The sequence below is a fragment of the Miscanthus floridulus genome, chromosome 2 (genome assembly GCF_019320115.1).
Source record: "Miscanthus floridulus cultivar M001 chromosome 2, ASM1932011v1, whole genome shotgun sequence".
Classification (NCBI taxonomy): domain Eukaryota; kingdom Viridiplantae; phylum Streptophyta; class Magnoliopsida; order Poales; family Poaceae; genus Miscanthus; species Miscanthus floridulus.
This window is the reverse complement of record NC_089581.1, coordinates 22,609,467-22,630,455: the sequence shown is the minus strand read 5'-3', so window position 1 is coordinate 22,630,455 and position 20,989 is coordinate 22,609,467. Positions and strand designations below refer to the sequence as shown.

The following is a 20,989-nucleotide window of genomic DNA, read 5'->3' as shown; positions in this document are numbered from 1 at the left end:
CCGAGGAGCTCGTCGGAGCAGGGGACCTCCTCCGACGGGGAGGACGAGCAGGGGAACACCACCGGCGAGGAGGAGCAGCAGAGTACCAGCGGGAAGGAGCAGCAGAGGTGAGGAGAACGACGGAGAGGAGCAGCAGAGTATCGGCGGGGGCGGTGACAGGAACCAACGTGAGGCTGGCTCGGTCATGGCCTAAGAAAAATGGCAGGTTCTTACTTGGTCCAACCATACCAGGTTGGGGGCGCGGACCCAACTGTGGCTCCGGGGCACCAGATGTCCAAAATGATTTCTCTTTCCTCAACCGGCTGAAACCGGGCCACGGTATCCTGTGGTCTAATTTCAACAAACCAGAATATCTTCTGACAAACTGCTCAAAACAAGATATCCACCAACAAATAACCATCACTTTGAATATCCGCAAGACAATTTTCCCTTTTTAAAAAAAAGGGGGCCGGGGCGGACTGAAGTCACCTTACTTTGCCAACCAAAAAGTCTAGGCCGGCGAATAATTGACCCAATACTTCGGCCCATAACCACCACTTGCCCTTTTCCCTTTCCTTCACGCGTCGCCCCTATTTTCCTGTGTCTGTCTGCCTCGCTTCCGCCGGCCTTCCCCTTCCTCTGCAAGCCGCAACGCAAAGGGCAGGGAGGATTTCAAAAACCCTACCTCGCTACCCTACTCCGCACCCACCCCGATCTCCCTCTCCCACCCAGATCGCCGGCCCGCGGCGGCGCTAAATGGAGGTGGCGCCGGAGACGCTCGACACCCTCGCGGGCTGGTTGGCGCAGTCGCTCTCACCCGACGCCGCCGCGCGCCGCGCCGCCGAGAAGAGCATCGACTCCGCCGCCTCTTCCCCGGGCTTCGCGCTAGCGATCCTCGCCCTCGCGGCCTCTCCGCGCCACGACCTCCAGGCCCGCCTCGCCGCCTCCGTCCAGTTCAAGAACCTGCTCCGCAGCCGGTGGCCCAAACCCGACGCCGACGCCGCCGACCACCTCCCCGCCTCCGACTGCGCCATCATCAAGACGCACCTCCTCCAGCTCATCCTCACCGCCCCGCCCCTCATCCAGGCGCAGCTCTCCGAGGCCCTCGCCGCCGCCGCGGCCTCCGATTTCCCCGCCAGGTGGGAGTCGCTCCTCCCGTCCATCGTGTCCTCCTTCGGCACTGCCGTCAACGCGGGGGACATCGCCGCTACTAACTCTCTCCTCGCCGCCGTCGTGTCGCTCTTCTCCCGCTTCCGCAACGCATTCGACAATAATGCCCTCCGCCTCGACCTCAAGTACTGCCTTGACATCTTTGCCGCCCCACTCCTCGAGGTCTTCCTCTTCGCCTCCCGCCGCCTTCAGGCCGCAGCCACCACGGCCAACCCGCTCGAGCTCCGCCCCGTGTTTGAGTGCCTTCGCCTCTGCTGCGAGATCTTCTACTCGCTTAACTCCATCGACCTGCCTGAGTTCTTCGAGGATAACATGGGCCAGTGGATGACAGAGTTCCGAGCTTTCCTCACCACATCCTACTCACCGCCTGTCGAGGCAGATGGTGCCCCGGATGCGCTCCGCGCAGCTGTCTGTGATAACCTGCAGCTTTATATGGAGAAGTACGAGGAGGAGTTTAGGGGGTACCTGAAGGAGTTTGTTGAAGCTGTGTGGGGGCTCCTCATGGCGCAGACCACTTCTCCACCCCGTGCACAGCTTGCCGTTACTGCAATAAGGTTCTTGACTACAGTTGCCGAGAGTGTGCACCATGCCTTATTTGGGAGTCCTGAGGCAATGAAGCAGATATGTGATAGTGTTGTTGTGCCTAATTTGCGCCTGTGGGATGAGGATGAGGAGTTGTTTGAGGGCAATTGGGTGGAATATGTTAGGCGTGACTCTGAGGGTAGCGATGCAGATACACTCAGACGGGCAGCGTGCCGGCTGCTGCGAGGCCTTGCAGCGAACTACCGGGAGCAGGTGGCTGCACTTGTGTCAGCACAGATCCAGCAGATGTTGGCTGCATATGCTGCTAATCGGGCAAACAACTGGAAGGAGAAGGATGCTGCAATATACCTTGTTATTGCTCTTATGCAGAAGCCTGGTGCCACAGGTGGTGGTACACCCGTGGTTGATATGGAGAGCTTCTTTACATCTGTGATTGTGCCTGAGCTCCAGGCCCCTGATTGGCAGTCTGAGCCAATGTTGAAGGCAACTGTGCTCAGGTTCTTGAAGGAGTTCAGGGATCAGATCCCCAAAGCCACTGCACTGGCACTCCTACCAAGTGTGGTGAGGTTTCTGACACATGAGTCCAATGTTGTTCATTCATATGCTGCAACTTTTATCGAGAACCTGCTGATCATCAAGGATTCTGTCCCGGTACCAGGGTTGACCACAGTGACCAGGTGCGTAAAATGCCGACAACCCCCATTTCGGCTGTCATGTGATATATATCCTCTTTTCTTGCTGTTTATTTACCAGTGGTTCCATAGGGGATGCAATTCGAGTTGAACCACATAACCTATCAACAGTAGTTTCGTACATGAATTAGGAATAAGTGGCTTACACCTTGAACTTGTGCTGTCATAGTGATCGTTTATTCAATGCTCAATCAGTTATGATTGAATCTGTTTGATCTTTGAGCCAGTGTTTTTTCCAGTTCTAGAATAGAGGGTCAGAGGAGCAGGTGACTCTTCCTTAGTGCCACGTGAGTTAATTTCCTTTAGTGCTGGATTACTTCTTCTCTTGCCAATCTGGATTAGTTTGTTGAGTAGACAAAAACAATGCCTTTGAGTCTCTGATATTGACAAGCTAGCTCCTAATGTTGGTTTACTGCTAGAATATGTTTGCTGTGCAGTACTGAATTGTTAATGCAAGCTGACTGATTTACTCTATGTATTTTACTTCTAAACAAAAGATGTGCTTAATTATTCTCATGACATGCAAAGTAATTATACTAATTCTGGTTGTAGGCAGCTTGTTCGATGATGTATTATGTTTATGTGCTGCCGTTTTACTTTCATGCTATGTTATTGTGCAAATAAACAGGAAATAAAAATGCTGACTTACATTTTAGCCTAATCTATGAACTGCTTTGTTTTGCAACTCCAGGTCTCCACGTTATGTTGCTGCTGATATCAATCCTTTTGCCCCACAGATCATTCAGAACCTGTCCACAGCACTAGGTTTCCCTGATTCATACGAGAACCCCTACCTGATGAAGTGCCTGATGCGGGTGCTTGGGATTGCTAATATAGGTGGTCAAATTGTTCATGAGATCACTGCTCGACTTGTGGGTATTCTCATGGAAGTGTGCAATAACCCCAAGAACCCTGACTTCAACCACTACTTGTTTGAGGCTCTGGCAGCAGTTATTGGCCGGACTGGTGAGCAGGACCCAGCACTACTCCCTGCTTTTGAGGCCAGCCTCTTCCCAGTGCTCCAGAGGATATTGGTTGAAGACATCTCAGAGTTCTGGCCATATGCTTTTCAGATATTTGCACAACTCGTCAATTTGAGCAGACCACCTCTCTCGCAGAATTACATGCAGCTATTTGGTGTCCTTCTCAGTAATGCCACTTGGGACCGACCACCATGTGTTCCTGCCTTGGTTCGCTTGCTGCGAGCATTCCTTAGGAAAATTCCAAATGAGCTAAACCAAGAGGGCAGGCTTCCAAATATCTTGGCAATATCCCGTAGTCTCCTCTCACGCAGCAGCACTGAAGATTCTGCATTCTACATGCTGAACACAATAGTGGAAAATGTTGGTTTTGACATTCTGAACCCATATATAAGTGAGATATGGAGTGCTTTGTTTTCTCGGCTACAGACTAGACAGGCAGTGAAATTTGTGAACTCTCTTGTGGTTTTCATGTCACTAGTGCTGGTCAAATATGGATCAAGTGTTCTTGTCAGTTCCGTTGATGCAATTCAGCCAAATCTTTTCACCCAAATCCTTCAGCGATTTTGGATTCCCAACCTCAAATTGATCAAAGGTGCTCTTGAAGTTAAGTTGACAGCAGTTGCTTCGACAAAGTTGCTTTGTGAGTCTGCGGTGCTGTTGGATGCTGCTGCAGCCCAGTCGTGGGGTAAATTACTTGACAGTATTGTCTCACTGTTGTCCAGAACGAATCAAGATGGGGCACAACAAGAGCAAAATGATGGTACTGATGCAGTGGATATTCAGAAGACATCAAGTTATTCTGTCTCATTTGTACGGCTTCAATATGCTGGAAAGAGTGAAGATGACCTTTTGAAAGAAGTAAATGATACAAAACAGTTTGTGGTCACATCCTTGGCCACACTTTCTGCCCAGTTTCCTGGGAGGTTTGGTCCTGTCATTGAGCAGCATGTGGACCCAGCGAACAAAAGTGTGCTTCTTCAACTTTGTGCAGCCTACAATGCCAACATTGTCTAGGTAAACAAATTTTAATGATATTCTTTTATGAGCTTAAAACATGGAACATGTATTTGATACTTTTACCACTTACTTTGTTCTGTAGTTTGGTAAATCGTGTACATACCTGTTAACTAAGTAACAACAGAAACTGCTGAATGGTATGCAAGGCTATTCGAGTAGCATAGTTATCATCTGTGGTGAGTTAGGGCATCCAGCTTCGTGTTCATAACATCTTAATGGTCACATGCAATTGATTAGCCATTGCTATGAATTGTTGTGTTCTTTTTACAATTTCATATCTAGTTGCTTCAACTATATCATTGAAAAGCCTTGCACATCTGGATATTATTTTGAACACTGAAAAAATGTTCATATATGAACCACTAGTGGCTATTGAAGGTCTCTTGGATCTCTTCTCAGCTTGCAGTTCATGACTACAGTTAATGTCATTCACATTTTCCTAGCCAGAAACTTCAATGGTTGCACATCTTGTGTTTTTTTTTTGGGAACTCAAAGGTGATATTCAAACTGCATGTTCTTAGGTCATCTTTCCAAATTTATAATGTGATTGGTACTTTGGTAGTCTTTGACTGTCGAAATTTGGTTGGAAATTGGGTGTTGTGTGCACTTAGTGGTCTCAACTCTCAAGTCTGGAGGAGGATTTAGCTACATGGCTGTCCCATTAAAAGTTATTCTTGCTACAGACACAATTAATGACTAAATTTGTTTCTTTTAAGATGTCTTAGGTGATGTTATAACTCCTAAATACCAAGTGGTTAACACACTGCCGCCTCACCTTATAGTGTTATTATTGTGGTTATGACTCATGAAACTGAAAGTATTATCTTTGTTCCAAATAAATCAACTTCTGGAGTTGTCCTAAGTCAAACTTTCAGCTAGAACCTCAAAATTCTGTTGAAGTGATCCTGAATGTGCTATCTTGTTGGTTACTTGTTCATTCTATAAATACTAATATTTTTAATAGCTTGTATGGAATGTGGGAGGTGTCATATTTGCTTCAGAAATGTTGACATTCCAATGGTTTTTGAAAAGAATCTACATTCACTGCAAACTTGTAATTTTGTCTTTTGTGACAATAGAGTCACATGCCCTTGTTAATTTTGGGGACTCTAACCCTTGTTCTCCCTATATTTCAGGAGCCAATTGCACTGGAAGGCATTTACTTGTTTTCTAATGGGTCCTGTCGAAAGATGAGTCTCTTGGAGTTGTCTGCCAAGATTGGTGGCAGTGTTGGTTGTGTCGTGGGATGGGCGGATGCCAAAACATGTAAGGAAAAAAAACATTAGCTTTGTGGAGGATTTGTCTATTTGGTTTGGCTGAGGATTTAGTTTCGAGGCTGAGGTTCCTTTTTTGGGGAAAGTCTAATGGTGTACTGGTCGGATGATGTACCTGAAAGTCCTGAATCAATGGTTGTTGGAACACGCTGTAATTTTGCCTGCCTGCCTTCCATGCTTCGCGAAATGCTATTCTGCAGATGCATGGCCAAAATTGACGAAGGGACCGTATATTCAACGTATCTTTGTTCAATTTTGCGAGTGTATATTTGAAATCTACGATCGCGCAGTTGCTTCTGCATAAGATTATGTTTGGATCCCTAGAGATAACTATTAGCTGTTAAAGTTAGCTTAGCTATTAGATAATTCTCTTTGGCTTCCGTCTGCTTCGTCAGCTAATAGCCTTGTCAGTTTCTTAGCACTAAAAATTTGCAGCTAAAATTAGTATTAGTGGATCTAAATGGACCTGCTAATTAACTATTATTTTCATTAGTAGGTTTGAGTTGGTAATAAGTGCTAATAGTTCATATAAACCTTCAACTCACCATCTAACCACCTATTAGCCGATAGATGCAAATAACCATTGCTAAAACTTGGTTAGCTAGCTAAAAATTAGTAGATATTAACGATTACTCCCTTAATTCTAAATTATAAGACGTTTTGACATTTCTAGATATATAGATTTTGCTATATATCTATAGATACATAGTAAAATCAAAGCATCTAAAAAAAGTAAAAAACGTCTTATAATTTGGAATGAGGGGAGTAGCTAATAGCTAATAGGAGGGGGTTGTTTGAATCCATCTACTAACAGGTGGTCGGATAGTCAATTGAAGATACATATGAACTATTGGCACCTATTAGCAATTCTAAACCTGCTAATGGAATTAATAGTTAGCAGGCCTCCGACTAATAATTAACAGGTTTATTAGCACATAATTGGATTCATTAGTACTAATTTTAGCTGCTAATTTTTAGTGTTAATGGATTTAAACATGCCTTAAAACAAGCTTGTTACATGGTTAGTGTCACAGAATCGACTAATTTATAAGAGCACAAGTACAATGACAACTACCGGGGCGGTCTCACGGTCATACTTGAGCCTATATAAACCTGGTAGTCCGTCGAGTGTCATGAAAGACTTCGAATCATAACCAACATACAAACTAAGATCATACATGTTTCAACATACATGTCACATGTTATATAAAGTTCACGAGTAGTTCAACATATATCGGAGTACGAATAAATTTATTACAACCCAAAATTCAAATTTAGTAGCGGAAGCAACATAGTTTTGAAACCATCACACACACGGTTAAGATACATACCAGTTTCATGATCATTTTCAACAAAAGCACATAGAGAAACTACTAGAAAAGTCCTTGCCCGTCGGCCTCATTCCTCGTCCACGGCGGGAGATAAACAATTCTTGCAATACCCATGATACACGGTACCATCTGCAACAAGTGAAAAATAAACCCTGAGTACTGGAATATACTCAGTTAGACTTACCCATCATAAACCAAAAATAAAGAGACACCAAGGATTATGTAAGGTCGTGAAAGGTAGAGCTGGATTGACAATATTTTACATAAAAGCTGAAGTAATACATGTCTCCTTTTAGTTATTCTAGCAACAAGTTATACTTATTTAAAATTTAGCATGTCTAAGTTGGCACATGTACTAGAGCAATCACTTGATTTAAGCTAATGCAAACAATAGTAACCATATCCGGTATAGTATTTTCATATTCATCATAACCATCACATTCCATCAAGTTACTACGACGAAGGGGCTCAGTCAAGTTTCTCACTATCCAGGAGAGACGACGATTGCAATCAGCTGGGCAAAAATACTAACACAAACCCACACTTCCTTCGTCAGGGTTACATTGGGTCATCTTTGGTACAACTCAGGACTCAACTTCACGGGTTCAATCAGCGCCGCACCCTTAGGGACTGATCAGCTGCCAGGATGCTCAGGCCCAGCCTGCCCTTGGGCTCACATCTGGCTTCCCACATATCCTTACTACCTCCAGTGTGCGCACTTAGACAGAACGACTCCTGGCCTGAGTTGAGCTACCCGGCTTCGCGGTCGAAACGAGTTATCCGGCCAGCTAAGTGAGAGGTTGCATTCAAAATGACAAGAGGGCCTCCAACGATGCGGTCCTTAATCGGCACAAACGGAATCACATGAATCAACCTACCACACAGACTCCATCCGGTCTCCATTTACATCATCACATGGTTCTTTTCCACGATAGCAAATATAGACAACCATGATCCAGTATCCACCTATATCTCGCAGGTGACTGGAAATCACCCGACTTCTACCGAGCTAAGCATGGCTAAGCATATATTCGATCCTACACTTACACAGGGTTCAAGGTATATATCTCTGGACAAGAAGATTACCCAGGTGAAAGCTCTAGTTTGGTTTTGGTGAATTGATGAAACCCTAAGTGCTAACCTAGTTTATCAAGTGATCATGACATAGGTAGCACACTTCAAGTAGAGAAGCTAATGAAGATCATAGCATGACAATGATGATGGCATGGTGATGATCAAGGGCTTAAACTTGAAATGAAGAAAGAGAAAAACAAAAAGCTCAAGGCAAAGGTATAAACCATAGGAGCTATTTTGTTTTGGTGATCAAGACACTTAGAGAGTGTGATCACATTTAGGTTTGATAGCCGTACTATTAAGAGGGGTGAAACTCGTATCGGAATGCGGTTATCAAAGTGCCACTAGATGCTCTAACTTATTGCATATGCATTTAGGATCTAGTGGAGTGCTAACACCCTTGATAATATTTGTGAAAATATGCTAACACATGTGCACAAGGTGGTTGTAGGGTTGAGATGGGTTTGGGTCCCTCTCTCCCTCCCGCCGAGCTTGCGAGGCGGGATTCGGCGCTTTCGGGAAAATGAAATGTCTATTTTCTATTACGCCGGATGCAAAATTCTTGGTGATTGGCACATTTGAGCAAGGGTGAAGAAGTTAGAGTTGAAATAGAGTTGGTTGAAATGATGCTGGCGTCGGTCTACTGACCGGACGCTGGGTCACTCAACGACCGGATGCTGAAAGGCTGCGTCCGGTCGAGCTGTCAGACGGCACAGTAGGCTAGGGTTGAGCACCGGACGCTGGCTGTGTCCGGTCAAGGTGGACCGGACGCGTCCGGTCGGAAAAACATGCCTCGGGGAGCTTACTGGAAACGACCGGACGCTGGGGCTTTAGCGTCCGGTCAGTTTTGACCGGAGCGTCCGGTCAGCGTCATAACCGTTGGGATCTGACGAACAGCGTTTGAAGGAGATGACACGTGGCGTCCATCGGGCGACCGGACGCTGAGGGCCAGCGTCCGGTCAGTTTGACCAGAGCGTCCGGTCAGAGCGCATTTTGCCCAGTGAAGGGGTATAACGGCTCTATTTGATTGTGGCTCTATTTATAGCCCCATGGCCGGCTGTGGCTCACATCTTTGACCATTTTCATTGACATAGCAACCTTGTGAGCTAAGCCAAAGCCCTCCCACTCATCTACATCATTGATTCATCATCATAGTGAGATTGGGAGTGATCCAAGTGCATTGCTTGAGTGATTGCATCTAGAAGCACTTAGTGATTGTGGTTCGCTGCGGATTTCGCTTGTTACTCTTGGTGGTTGCCGCCACCTAGACGGCTTGGAGCAGCGAGGATCGTCGAGCGGAGGTGGTGATTGTCTCCGGCTCCGATCGTGGTGATTGTGAGGGGTTCTTGACCTTGTCCCCGGCGGAGAGCCAAAAGGTACTTTAGTGAATTGCTCGTGGCTTGTGTGATCCTCATCTTGTGTTGGTTGTGTGGCACCCTATTGAGGGTTTGGCGTGTGAAGCCAATTAGCGCGTGAACCTCCAAGTGAGTGAATCGCCACAACGAGGAGTAGCTTGTCGGCAAGCAAGTGAACCTCGGTAAAAATCATTGTCTTCATCATTGATTCCGAGGTGATTGGTCATCATTGTTATTCATCTTCGTGATTGATTGGTTCATTCATCTACACGGCGGTATAACCCTCTTGATCACTCTCTTTACTTTACCGCAAACTAGTTGACAAGCTCTTTAGTGTAGCTAGTTGTGAGAGCTTGCATGCTTGGTTGGTGTGGCTCTTTAGTTAGCCTTTGAGAGCACACTAACATAGGGTAGTGTCATTGCTCTTGTGTGAATTGACACTATCTAAACTAGAATTGTGGTAGGTGGCTTGCATTTTGAGTAGGCTAGCGCAACACTCGCTTCGCCTCATAATTGTCTAACCATTTGGTTAAGTGTTGTTGTAGAAATTTTTATTAGGCTATTCACCCCCCTCTAGCCATTAGGTCCTTTCACCAGGCCCTAACCGAGCGGGCGTCCCCGGTCGATCGTTTCCAATCGGCCCCGACCGTGTCGGTCGGGGAAGAGCTACGAGCAGAGGCCCGGCATATCCCCGATCGAAAAAGGAGTCAGACTATGTCCCCACCTTGGCCAGGCCTTCCGGTCGAGGACCGGATCGTTCTCCCGGTCTATCATTAGGTATCTGGACCGGCCGAGAGGTGCGTGTTGTCACTACGCTGTCCGCTGGGTCGAGTTTTTGCTGGGAAGCGGGCCCATTAGAGACCCCGGGTCTATGAACCCGGCAGTAACAAAGCCACAAATATTTGACTTTGCTTAACATTTCAAAGACCGAAAAGAAGCAAGGCAAGAACTGATTAAGTCCCAAGATACGAAGACACAAAGAAGATTGAAGGCCAAAAGTTGGAGAACGAAGACTCCGAAGGGAAAAAGACCACTTCACCCTTTTAGTTGAAAAGGGTTGTAAATATTTGAGTTAGGGTAAAATAGTCATTTTGTATAAAATACGAAGACTATGTCTCCTATAAATACCCCCTCTGACATGTATAAGACGAGGATGAAATGAATACAACTTTGGCTCTGTTCGCTGATTTATTGTGAGAGAAAAACACTGTTTGTTCGCTGAAATAGTATGGCTCATAAGACAAACGAATATGGTCTTTTGCCTTATGTTGAAACTTTGATGCTTGCGTAATTTTTTACCTGCTCATTCCCGAATGGAGTGCCTTTGTTGACTCCACTGTTGAATCAGGACCAGTCCCAGCCTGGCTGGATAATACCTCTCGTTCCATCAAGCTAATCCAAAGTGTAATTAATTTCGTAGGAAAAATAAGTGTAGGCGTGCTGAATTGCTAATTACTTACCGTGTAATCGTTAATGATTATCCAGTCCAGGGGATCTTTTCGGCTGATCTCCCAGTTTTAAAATGACATTGCTATTCTACGCTGACGGCGGAGCCGTCAAGATTGCGAGCCGTAGGTTACACCATGCTGTCTCCATCTCACAGGCTAGCTAGAGAGCCCAAGGTGTTTGGAGATATGCCCGTTCGACCTTTCTTAACGCCTACCCGCAATGCAAATATGCAATGCTTGCACCGAGCCGAAAGTTCGCCATCGTTTTCCAAGTAAAAATCTTGGAGCAAAGAATGAAAAAAAAAAACAAATCAGAAAATTACCGGTCCTTGCCTGTCACTCTCTAGCACAATCAGCACAAATGCTAAATTAATCGGAAATTTGAGTATATAATAAGCAGACCATACCAGTTGCAAAAATCCTCCCTTTCCCATCTCAACTTCTCAAGCTATTCCTGGTTAGTGTGCAAATGGCTCTGACGGTCAGAGAGAGGAGGCTTCCGCAGCTGCACATCTCGCTCGACGTCCCCTCGTGCACCTTCCGGCACCCCAACCCCAACACGCAGCCGGCGGCCTCGACGTCCGCGTCGCGAGCCAGCGGCGAGTTCCGGTTCTCGGACTTCGACAGGCTCGACTTGCTGGGGCGCGGGAACGGGGGCACGGTGTACAAGGTTGCGCACCGCCGGACGTCGGCGCTGTACGCGCTCAAGGTGCTCCACCGCGGCGACCCCGGGGCCGCGTCGGAGGTGGACGCCCTGCGGCGCGCCGACAGCTCGCCGCACGTCGTGCGGTGCCACTCCGTGCTCCCCGCGGCGTCCCCCGGCGACGTCGCGCTCCTGCTCGAGCTCGTGGACGGCGGCTCGCTGGACGCCGTCGCGGCCCGGGGCGGCGCGGCGTTCCCCGAGGCCGCGCTCGCCGAGGTCGCCGCGCAGGCGCTGGCCGGCCTCGCGCACCTCCACGCGCGCAGCGTCGTCCACCGCGACGTCAAGCCGGCGAACCTCCTCGTCAGCGCCGACGGGGAGGTCAAGATCGCCGATTTCGGCATCGCCAAGGTCCTCTCGCGCGCCGGCGACCACTGCGCCGCCTACGAGGGCACCGCCGCGTACATGAGCCCCGAGCGGTTCGACACGGAGCGCCACGGACACGCCGACCCCTGCGCGGCCGACGTGTGGAGCCTGGGCGTCACCGTTCTGGAGCTCCTCATGGGACGGTACCCGCTGCTCCCCGCGGGGCAAAAGCCCAGCTGGGCGGCGCTCATGTGCGCCATCTGCTTCGTCGAGCTGCCGTCGCTGCCGGACGGCGCAGCGTCGCCGGAGCTCCGTGCGTTCGTCGCCGCTTGCCTACAGAAGGACTACACCAAGCGGGCGTCTGTGGCGCAGCTTCTCGCGCACCCGTTCGTCGCCAGAAGAGACGTCGCGGCCTCCAAAGACGCGCTCCGGCGACTGGTGGCCGGAGCCTGAACTAGCAGCGCCGCTTAGGCATTAGATTGATCACACAAAGGCGTAGGATTGTACATTACACATGTGCATAGCTCTTTCTTACACAGTTTAGTAAGCTAATCTACTAGGGACTAACATGAAACAATAGGAAGATAAAAAAGACGAGGACAAGATTCTTCAACAAGGACGGTGCATAAATAAAGGGATTAAGGATTGCTTTAGCATGGTTTAACGATATTTGTTGAATCAAGTTTGCCGGCATGGTCCTCACGCGAGGACAAGAATCACATTAATTGTCAGTGACATGTGGAGCCACTTGCACGAGTGCCCCATACAGCAGAGATACATAATCACACATGCATAAAACACTCATATACATACACGCACGCTTAGGGATGAAAACGGTACGGATATTTTCCGACCGTATTCGAAACCGAATCCGTTTAGAGGGGTTGAGATATGTCCGTATCCGAGTCCGGATATCCAACATCCGATACCATATCCGTATCCGAATACTCAAATCGCATATTTATGATATCGATATCCAATTGTATCCTATCCGACATAGATCCGGACAGAAATATGAAAACAAATGTAATATCGATGATATCCGTCCGTATCTGATCCGTTTTCATCCCTACGCACGCTCGTCACTATGAAAGTCTCATAGACTGAACTGGATGTTAATCCATATATGTTCCTAATTTCTTTTGTGAATCCCAAAGTACATACGTTGACACTCATATACATACACTCAAACTCACCACAAGAGCCCCGTTGTTGATGAACACATCATCTACCACTGAAAAATAGTTAAATCCATAAATAAATCTAAAAATATATGAACATCCGCGTCAAGTCCATGACTTAAACCCAAGTGGACCGGTTTCACCGGGTGTGGTCTCCGTTAATGTTAATTTAGATGACTGCCGCACTATGACAAAAAAAGATTTCATATTAAGCTTGGAATAATGAAAAGAGGCTTACTATTTATACAACTTATTTCTTTTCAGTTTTTTCCCATTCTGCCAAGGTGCTATAACTAAACATTGTAGCATAACAACATAACCTAGCTTGACCATGATATACACTTGGGCATTTGGCATATTCTTTTTCTTTACATGCTATGATCATTTTGGGAATTATTACTTGATATAATATTTTAGCAACTTGGTTTCACCCTTAGGCAATGTCCAAATTATACACTTACCAAGATCAGCAATTGTCGACCACTTGCAAATAGCACTCGAGATATTGTCGAAACTGAAGGTTGATAGTCAGATGTAGTTAGAAATCTGCACGGACAGTCTTTGTTGCAATGATCCTACTCTGGCAGAAGAAGGATAAAAAAAAAAGAGGCAGTTGGGATGGATAGCGGCAACAATTACTCCCGCCGATCTCGTAAATCGATCCTAACCTCATCTTGTAACGCGTTGCTAGCTTGCTTGCATTCGGATGCCATCCTTGAAGTTATCAAAAGAAAAAACGAAAAGAAAACGATGAATTGAGATGACGTAGCAAAGTGACGTCAGCATACTAAGAATACACGGCTTGTGATCAGTTTGATGGACACAGAACATGTACCGTCGTTTGTCACGTCGATGGGTGCACCTAGTAGAACGCAAAGACGCCACCTAGTTAACCACGTCCGGTAGCTGTTTCACTGGGAAATGCAGGGCCGTATGTGCACAAGCATTCCGGTCACGTTCACCGTTTTACATGTACGCTGGTACCAAAGTACCTGGCCACGCACACGCAAGTGCTTACTTCTTCATTCTTGCCGTTGGAGAGCGTAGGAAATTCCTTTGATTTTACGATAAATAAATTGTTTTTAGCAAACACTACCATTAAAATGATTTTCTGACACGCTATGGCCATGATGTTGGTTAGGTCATGGGAGGTTATATTGTGCGACGGCCAGGACAGGGAGCGGTTAAATATGGCTAGGGAGGGCAAGGGTCAGGCACCAGATGAGCTAAAGGCGTTACCGTAACAAAAATAATTTATAGATGTGATAAGATTATTTTTTTGCATTGTTACGTACTCCCTTTCTATTTTAATTTTGTTTAATTATAAACTTCTCTAACCTTAATTAAGTTTGTTAGTCCACCAATCGTACTCTTGCACAACTCTAGATTTTGATCTTGTGAGTTGATACATATCTTTTTTATCCTTATAAGTTAAATTAAAACTTATGTTTATTAACCCTCCTTTTGTATTTACAAAAACAAACATTTTAGATCATAGACTGCACTCTTTAAGTACTACGATAGCATAAATGGTCATGTATCTTTATAATCTTGTAAGAATTCTATGCTTTATTCTTTTTTTTCTCTAGTACGCTAGTGAGAATTAAGATGGAGGTTCTGTCATGGACCTGTAATCCGAAACTTCTAGGATTTCTATTTTTTTAGCATAATATGTATTTAGTTAAAACAAGTTATATATATAAGCATTTATTTCATCTCTTTCCGAGACATCATGAATCCATATATTAGTTTTCAACTTTTGATCTTATTAGCTATTGCAACTTTTTTATCCACGTGTTAAATTAAAACTCTAATGCTTATGACATCTTTTATTCAAAATCTGGTATTTTTCTTTTACTAAAAAAGATTCTAGGTTCTAAGGCCACAACTTTTCTTTTTTGTGTTCATTCATGGGTTTTGATTTACTCCAGCCTCCAGGGTATTCCTCGGGGAACACCGGAAGGTTTCTTGTGTGTCAAAGAGAAACGTCAAGTTTTTCTTGCTTAAGCACAAGCACATAGCTGATTCGTTGGCCCTAAAACTCTGATTGTTAAATTTAAGCAACACTACTGGTACAGTGGTATAGATTAATAAACCGCCTGGACTATATATATGCATGGCAATTACACAGAAAAACGGGGCAATGCTCGGATAAGCGTCAGGTATTACGTCATCTGCTAGTACGTAACCTCCGCACACAGGCTGTAACTGTAACGATGTTAAGTAATGGGTGACGCCAGGTTCGGGCGCTTTATCCTCCATTGGATGGAATCAAGCCAAGAGACGCAAACAACAAAGCAGCCATTTGACGCGTGACGGCTACATGCCTGCCTACATGCATGGATGATGATGCTTTGATTTGATGTACTCTCAGGCAAGGCAATGAACGAACGATCACGGTCACGCGTTCACTGTCGCTGTCAGGCTGAGTGGCCGTACTAGAATAGTGACCTCCTGGCCTTAATTCGATCGAAGGCTGATTCGGTCGATCGAAACAAAACCTGGCCACGACGTCTCACTCAGAGGGTCATGAGTCGACCGTTCTGTCTTCACCTTCCACGGCGACGACATCGATTAATCTACCGATCGATGGCATACAGCCTGTTCGTTTGCTCGTAAACGATCGTAAATTTTCAGCCGGGAACAGTGTTTTTCTCTCACACCAAACCAGCCAGCAGTAAATAATCCACGATCGTTTACGGCCTCCCGAACAGGCTAATAATCATGGCCGATCTGTAATTGCTAGTTTAATTATAACATGATTATTATGTTCACCAAGTAATTCATGTATAAACGAATTTGGCGTACCTCAACTAGCTGGGTTTTAGCTGGTTGGGGTTCCATGGAACCTATCTACATGGATCTAAGTTCTCGACTTAACGTGAATGCTCGATTATATTTTTCTAAATTTATTCTAAAATTTAATGGATTTATTCTTTCAGTGGTAGGCGACGTGCCCGTCGATAGCGAGACACGGGTGGTGATGACTTCGTCAATCTAAAAATATATATCGGCTCATTCTTGGCCTTTCGGAGGTGCTCATAGGGATTGAATGTATATGTGTGTCCTCATATAGGGTTGAGTGTGCTTAATGTACGAGTGTCTGCATGCTATACACGATTCGCAAAAAAAGAAATTTATATACAATATACCATGCATAACTCATTAGTAAATAAGAACCTTTAGTTTTGATTGGAAGTCTCTTCTACTTCTAAAGGACCCTCAAATATCAGGTCCTTACTTTTTATAATGTGTGTGGCACCTTTATGTCACTGACACTTTAGAAAGAGTCAATCTTGGAGATGGTCTAGCAAGCTGAGCTCGGTCGAGGTCAGGCGCTGCTTGGGACGGCCAATTGGCCGAAGCTCAAGCTCAGGGTCATCAGTCCCAAGAGGTCTGAAGGCTAGAGGTAGACGGATGCTGGGGCTAGGGTTCTGACAATGAATTAATTTCAGCTGGTGACAAGCGTGGATGAGGTTGGAGAGGTAATTCCTAGTAGCGGGGAGCACGGATCTAGCTAGCGTTAATCAAAATTTGAGACGAGGATGGTAGAGACAGGCAAACAAAAATAGGTTAGATGGTTCCAAGGACGCTTGATGACATGAGGAGGGAAGAGGGAGGAGATTTGAGTGCCTCCTATTTTTCAAGGAACCAGGCTCTGTGCTTCTGCAGGCTCCGTGCTACAATGCGCGAATAAGAGCTTGTTTGGATCCTAGGGCCTTATGAAAATGGATTAAACATGGGCTAATAAAGGCTAATGGACTCTAACTACCAATTAACCCTTATTAGCTCTTATTAGCCTAGAATTAGTCTACATTTAGCCTTTCTAATTGGTATAAAAAACAGGAACTAATTATTAGCCCCTGATCCAAATACCCCTATGTCACAAATGATGAAGCTAAGAAATAATCATTATACAGGCTTTTAATTATTTTTTAGGATATAGACTGTGTAATTGCAGAACTGAAATTAACCGGAGCTCTCTACGAGACCTAATTAAACCGTCACATCACATTGCATGGATGGGTGTTATTGTGCGGGTCAGACGGTCAGTGGCACAAGTGTCACCTGCCGAAGCTTGCTACGGCGCATTGACATGTCCGCACGCAGTCGTGGTGTTGAAAGCTGACCAGCAGGACCATACACACATAGCCCTACTCCCCCGAAGCTGGAGCAAGTTGCAGCCGCAAAACCCTCACCGTGAGCTCGGAGGTAAAGTAAATTTTGCCCATAGGGGAACATGTCCTCACATCGTGGACCATAAGATTCATACTGAGATTCGTGCCCAGCAGAAGAGAGACCAGCACTACCATACACACAGAGCCCTACTCCCCCGAAGCTGGAGCAAGTTTCAGCCGCGAAATCATCACCGTGAGCTGGGTGGTAAAGTAAATTTTGCCCCTAAGGGTACGTACATGCCCTCACATTGTGTATCACGTTTGCAGTTTTGGATTAACAGTATGCAGGAAGAGAAATTACACACAACAAATGTTTTTTAATTCATTATGATGAAATAAAAAACAGTTGCTTGGCTAATAAGCACTAGCATCTGTGGTGGTTCTTCAGCATCTACCAAATCTTCAGAAAACAAGATTATGTATGTAACAGCCTATCAATTCCAAGACGATGCACACAATGTTGTGAGGATCATATTGTTTAGAACACTTGGCGGGTATTTGGTGGCCACGCTATCATATCAGATACCTGGACCTAATTCTATATGGCACAAGAATCTTTCTTTTTTGTTACAATGCCTGAGCACATACTTAGCTTAATATCTGCCGTGACGAGTGATCGATGGCCACACAATCTATATAGTTCTTCACTGCCCAGTAATGGCGATTTAAAAAGCAGCCGCCGCCTGCTCTGACAGGTGTCATACCTGTTGCAGTCGGTTCTGTTAGCCAGTTCTTTCCGCGATGACTGAGATGATGGTGCCACAAAAGAGATATGCCGAGATAAGGATCAGGATACATTTGGAATAAACATAACATAGCTTATTATGCTCCATTGTATATTTTAGTTTTCAGGGCGGCGATAGATTAATTGCCTGATGATATCGATCGTATGCTATTTTATTCCGCCGAAGTAATTTCCCATGCATATCCCTCTCGTCGTGAAGATGCATGCATTCACTACGTACTTCGTTCTGCTACAGGTGACTCCAACATATACCATATACCTGGGTGAGTATCAATGGCAGACCTTGATTATCAGGATAGAGAAATGTGCAAATTCACAGTCTTTAGCGCATGTAAAATATTTTTTCACTCCCTATATTACTGTTTCTTTAAATGGCAGCGAGGTTGCTTTGCACTCTTGTACATACATACATGTGTGATAGGCCTATTGGCTATTGCCAGACCAGCTACAGCGCTAGAGAGGAAACCCATCTCTCGTTTATTAACAGTTCTTTAGATCAAACTTGTTTAGTTTTAGTTCATACAAATATATTGGCGAGATCAACTGATTTCCAGTCATATGTTTGTTGTCTACGATGACTTTAGTGATGGATATGATAAGGTCGTCGTTACATGTGTCGATTACATCGGCAGGAGGTGGCACTTCCCACGGGGACAGTAACTCTTGGTCATCAACCTCATCGTCAATGATCGCAAAGAGAAAATCAAGTGTCTAACATGACAGATCAGTGGTTGGAGATGTTGAATCCAAACCTAACAATTCAATCCACGATGTTTTTTCATCGATGTGTTTTGGACTGGTTGTAGAACATTGGATCTTGCAACATGTCCAATGTTATGGGAATGATAGGTGGGTTCAACATGAGCGTTGCACACTGGTTTTGGTGTTTAACGTGACTTTGTTCATCTAGAGCATTCGGCTCCGCCGAGAAAAATCACTAGGGAAGAAGATAATGAAGAATCTAACAGAATATTTTTTTCTATTTCAAAAATTTTATGTGTATTTGAGATATACAATACTGAGTTTTAATATAATTCTCCTTCCCTTAAAAAACTGTCTATGGCATGAGCAAGAACGTACCAATGAATATAGGTTTCCTTGGTGATATTGGTATTATGATCTTGATCAATCGAGTTCTCTAGCATTAGCATATACAATACCTGGCCAACAAGATATTTGCCGATGACATAGTATTTTCTTAAGTATGACCAGGAGGAGTTCACAGAATTATATATGCTTCAATTTCTGAAGAGAAGTTAAAATACTTATGTGCAAACTCCTCCCACTTATTACCTTAAGCTAGATTAATTTATTTTCATATTACCTTAAGGTGCCGTTCGGCTGGTGCAAAAACCAGCCGGAATTCACTGTTTACGGCTAAAAATTACTATTCATGCTCTCCCAAATTCCTCCAGATTCATCTAGATTTCTTCAAATTCCTCCAAGCGAACAGGGCCTAAGCTAGTTTAGTTACCTTTCTACTAGAATAATCTAGCCTAATGGTTTCTCTTGTTTTGGCCAAAAAAAAAGAGACAACCTTGAGCTAGATGTCTAAGGTTAGTACTAGATCACTAGGTACATATATTGAGTACATCCTAATTTGTACACCACAACAGAGTCCATCTCTCTTTTTTTTTCGACGTTGTTATGAACACCGCAGCTGAATGATCTCGCGGAGGGCACGCCTCGACGACGCCACGTCCCTCCCGGCGACGAAAGGGTGCGCGAGAAGCTCCACGGCAGTCGCCCTCTTACGGTGGTCCTTCTGCAAGCACGTGGCCACGAAACCCCTGAGCTCCGGCGACGCCACGCCGTCCGGCAGGGCAGGTGGCTCGCCGAAGCAGACGGCCCACATGAGAGCAGGCCAGCTCGGCGTCTGCCCTGGCGGAAGCATCGGGTACCGCCCCGTGACGAGCTCCATGACGGTCACCCCGAGGCTCCACACGTCGGCGGCATAGGGGTCAGCTCGGTCCGCGTGGCCGTCCTGCAGCCGCTCCGTGTCGAAGCGCTCGGGGCTCATGTACGCGGGCGTGCCCTCGTAGGCGGCGCAGTGTTCGCCGGCTCGGGAGACGACACTGGCGATGCCGAAGTCCGCGAGCTTGACCTGCCCGGCTCTGCTGACGAGGATGTTCGCCGGCTTGATGTCCCGGTGAACGACGCGGCGGGAGCGGAGGTAGGCGAGCCCGGACAGCACCTGCGCCGCTACCTCCGCCACCGCTCCCTCCGGCAGGCCTCCGTGACCGACGACGAGCGAGTCTAGCGAGCCGCCTTCCATCAGCTCGAGAAGGAGCGAGACGTCATCGGAGGCCGTTGGGAGGACCGAATGGCATCGGACGATGTACGGCGAGTCGACGCGGCACGCGATGTCCGCCTCGGCAACCGCGGCGGGTTCGGCGCCGTGAAGGACCTTTAACGCGTAGAGCGCCGACGTGCCGCGGTGAGAGACCTTGTATACGGTGCCGCCGTTGCCACGGCCCAGGATGGCGAGCCTCTCGAAATCAGACGGGCGGAAGTCACTGTGCCGTGCCACGGACGTGGACGGCTTCGGCGCAGCGATGGGTGCCAAGGCAGGGTATCGAGAGGAGCACGAGGGTATGTCGAGCGTGAGGTTTAGCTGTGGCAGCCTTCTCTCTCTTGCCGTTGCCATTTTCGAGTGCTTGACGATGTGTGTTTAGTGAAGCAAGGGCTGTTTTGTTTATATAACAGGCGGAACTACGGAAGTCCGCACGATTGAACACCAAGGGTCCAAGATTTGATCATTTGAAGCAAAACTAATGCCACATCCGCTATCCAACTCAAATGCTTTCTACGGTGTTGTTGTTTTGAGTATCCAATAGCAGCGTGGGAGAGAGATGTTATATTAAATGCGATCGAGACTACAAGAGATAAATTTTTGGGTTAGAAATTCATTCTTTCAGGGACAAAGGGGTACTAGTAGTATAAAAATTACAAATATTATTTATTAGAGAACTCCAGCGGTTATGATTAAAAATAGTTGTGTTATATTGTTTAT

General features: G+C 46.0%; 3 protein-coding genes across 3 annotated transcripts; 2 read left to right on the top strand and 1 right to left on the bottom strand.

Moving 5' to 3' along the window:
• Nucleotides 1-578: 578 nt before the first annotated feature.
• LOC136538190 (exportin-2-like) lies at nucleotides 579-5,820 on the top strand. Its single transcript, XM_066530173.1, has 3 exons — nucleotides 579-2,369; nucleotides 3,076-4,381; nucleotides 5,521-5,820. Exons 1-2 carry the CDS (start codon nucleotides 736-738, stop codon nucleotides 4,379-4,381), a joined length of 2,940 nt encoding a protein of 979 aa, XP_066386270.1. The 5' UTR covers nucleotides 579-735; the 3' UTR covers nucleotides 5,521-5,820.
• A 5,515-nt stretch (nucleotides 5,821-11,335) lies between these two features.
• LOC136538189 (mitogen-activated protein kinase kinase 9-like) lies at nucleotides 11,336-12,449 on the top strand. The gene has a single exon (XM_066530171.1). It carries the CDS (start codon nucleotides 11,336-11,338, stop codon nucleotides 12,323-12,325), a length of 990 nt encoding a protein of 329 aa, XP_066386268.1. The 3' UTR covers nucleotides 12,326-12,449.
• Nucleotides 12,450-19,621: 7,172 nt separating this feature from the next.
• LOC136538188 (mitogen-activated protein kinase kinase 9-like) lies at nucleotides 19,622-20,623 on the bottom strand. The gene has a single exon (XM_066530170.1). The coding sequence runs from the start codon at nucleotides 20,621-20,623 to the stop codon at nucleotides 19,622-19,624; it is 1,002 nt and encodes a 333-aa protein (XP_066386267.1).
• Nucleotides 20,624-20,989: the final 366 nt, after the last annotated feature.

What these genes read in the sequence shown, in the direction of transcription:
- LOC136538189 (XM_066530171.1), top strand. Translation starts at nt 11,336, where the DNA reads ATGGCTCTGACGGTCAGAGAGAGGAGGCTTCCGCAGCTGCACATCTCG.
- LOC136538188 (XM_066530170.1), bottom strand. Translation starts at nt 20,623, where the DNA reads ATGGCAACGGCAAGAGAGAGAAGGCTGCCACAGCTAAACCTCACGCTC.
- LOC136538190 (XM_066530173.1), top strand. Translation starts at nt 736, where the DNA reads ATGGAGGTGGCGCCGGAGACGCTCGACACCCTCGCGGGCTGGTTGGCG. An exon ending in GGGTTGACCACAGTGACCAG is followed by an intron (nt 2,370 to 3,075) that starts GTGCGTAAAATG and finishes TTGCAACTCCAG; the next exon opens with GTCTCCACGTTATGTTGCTG.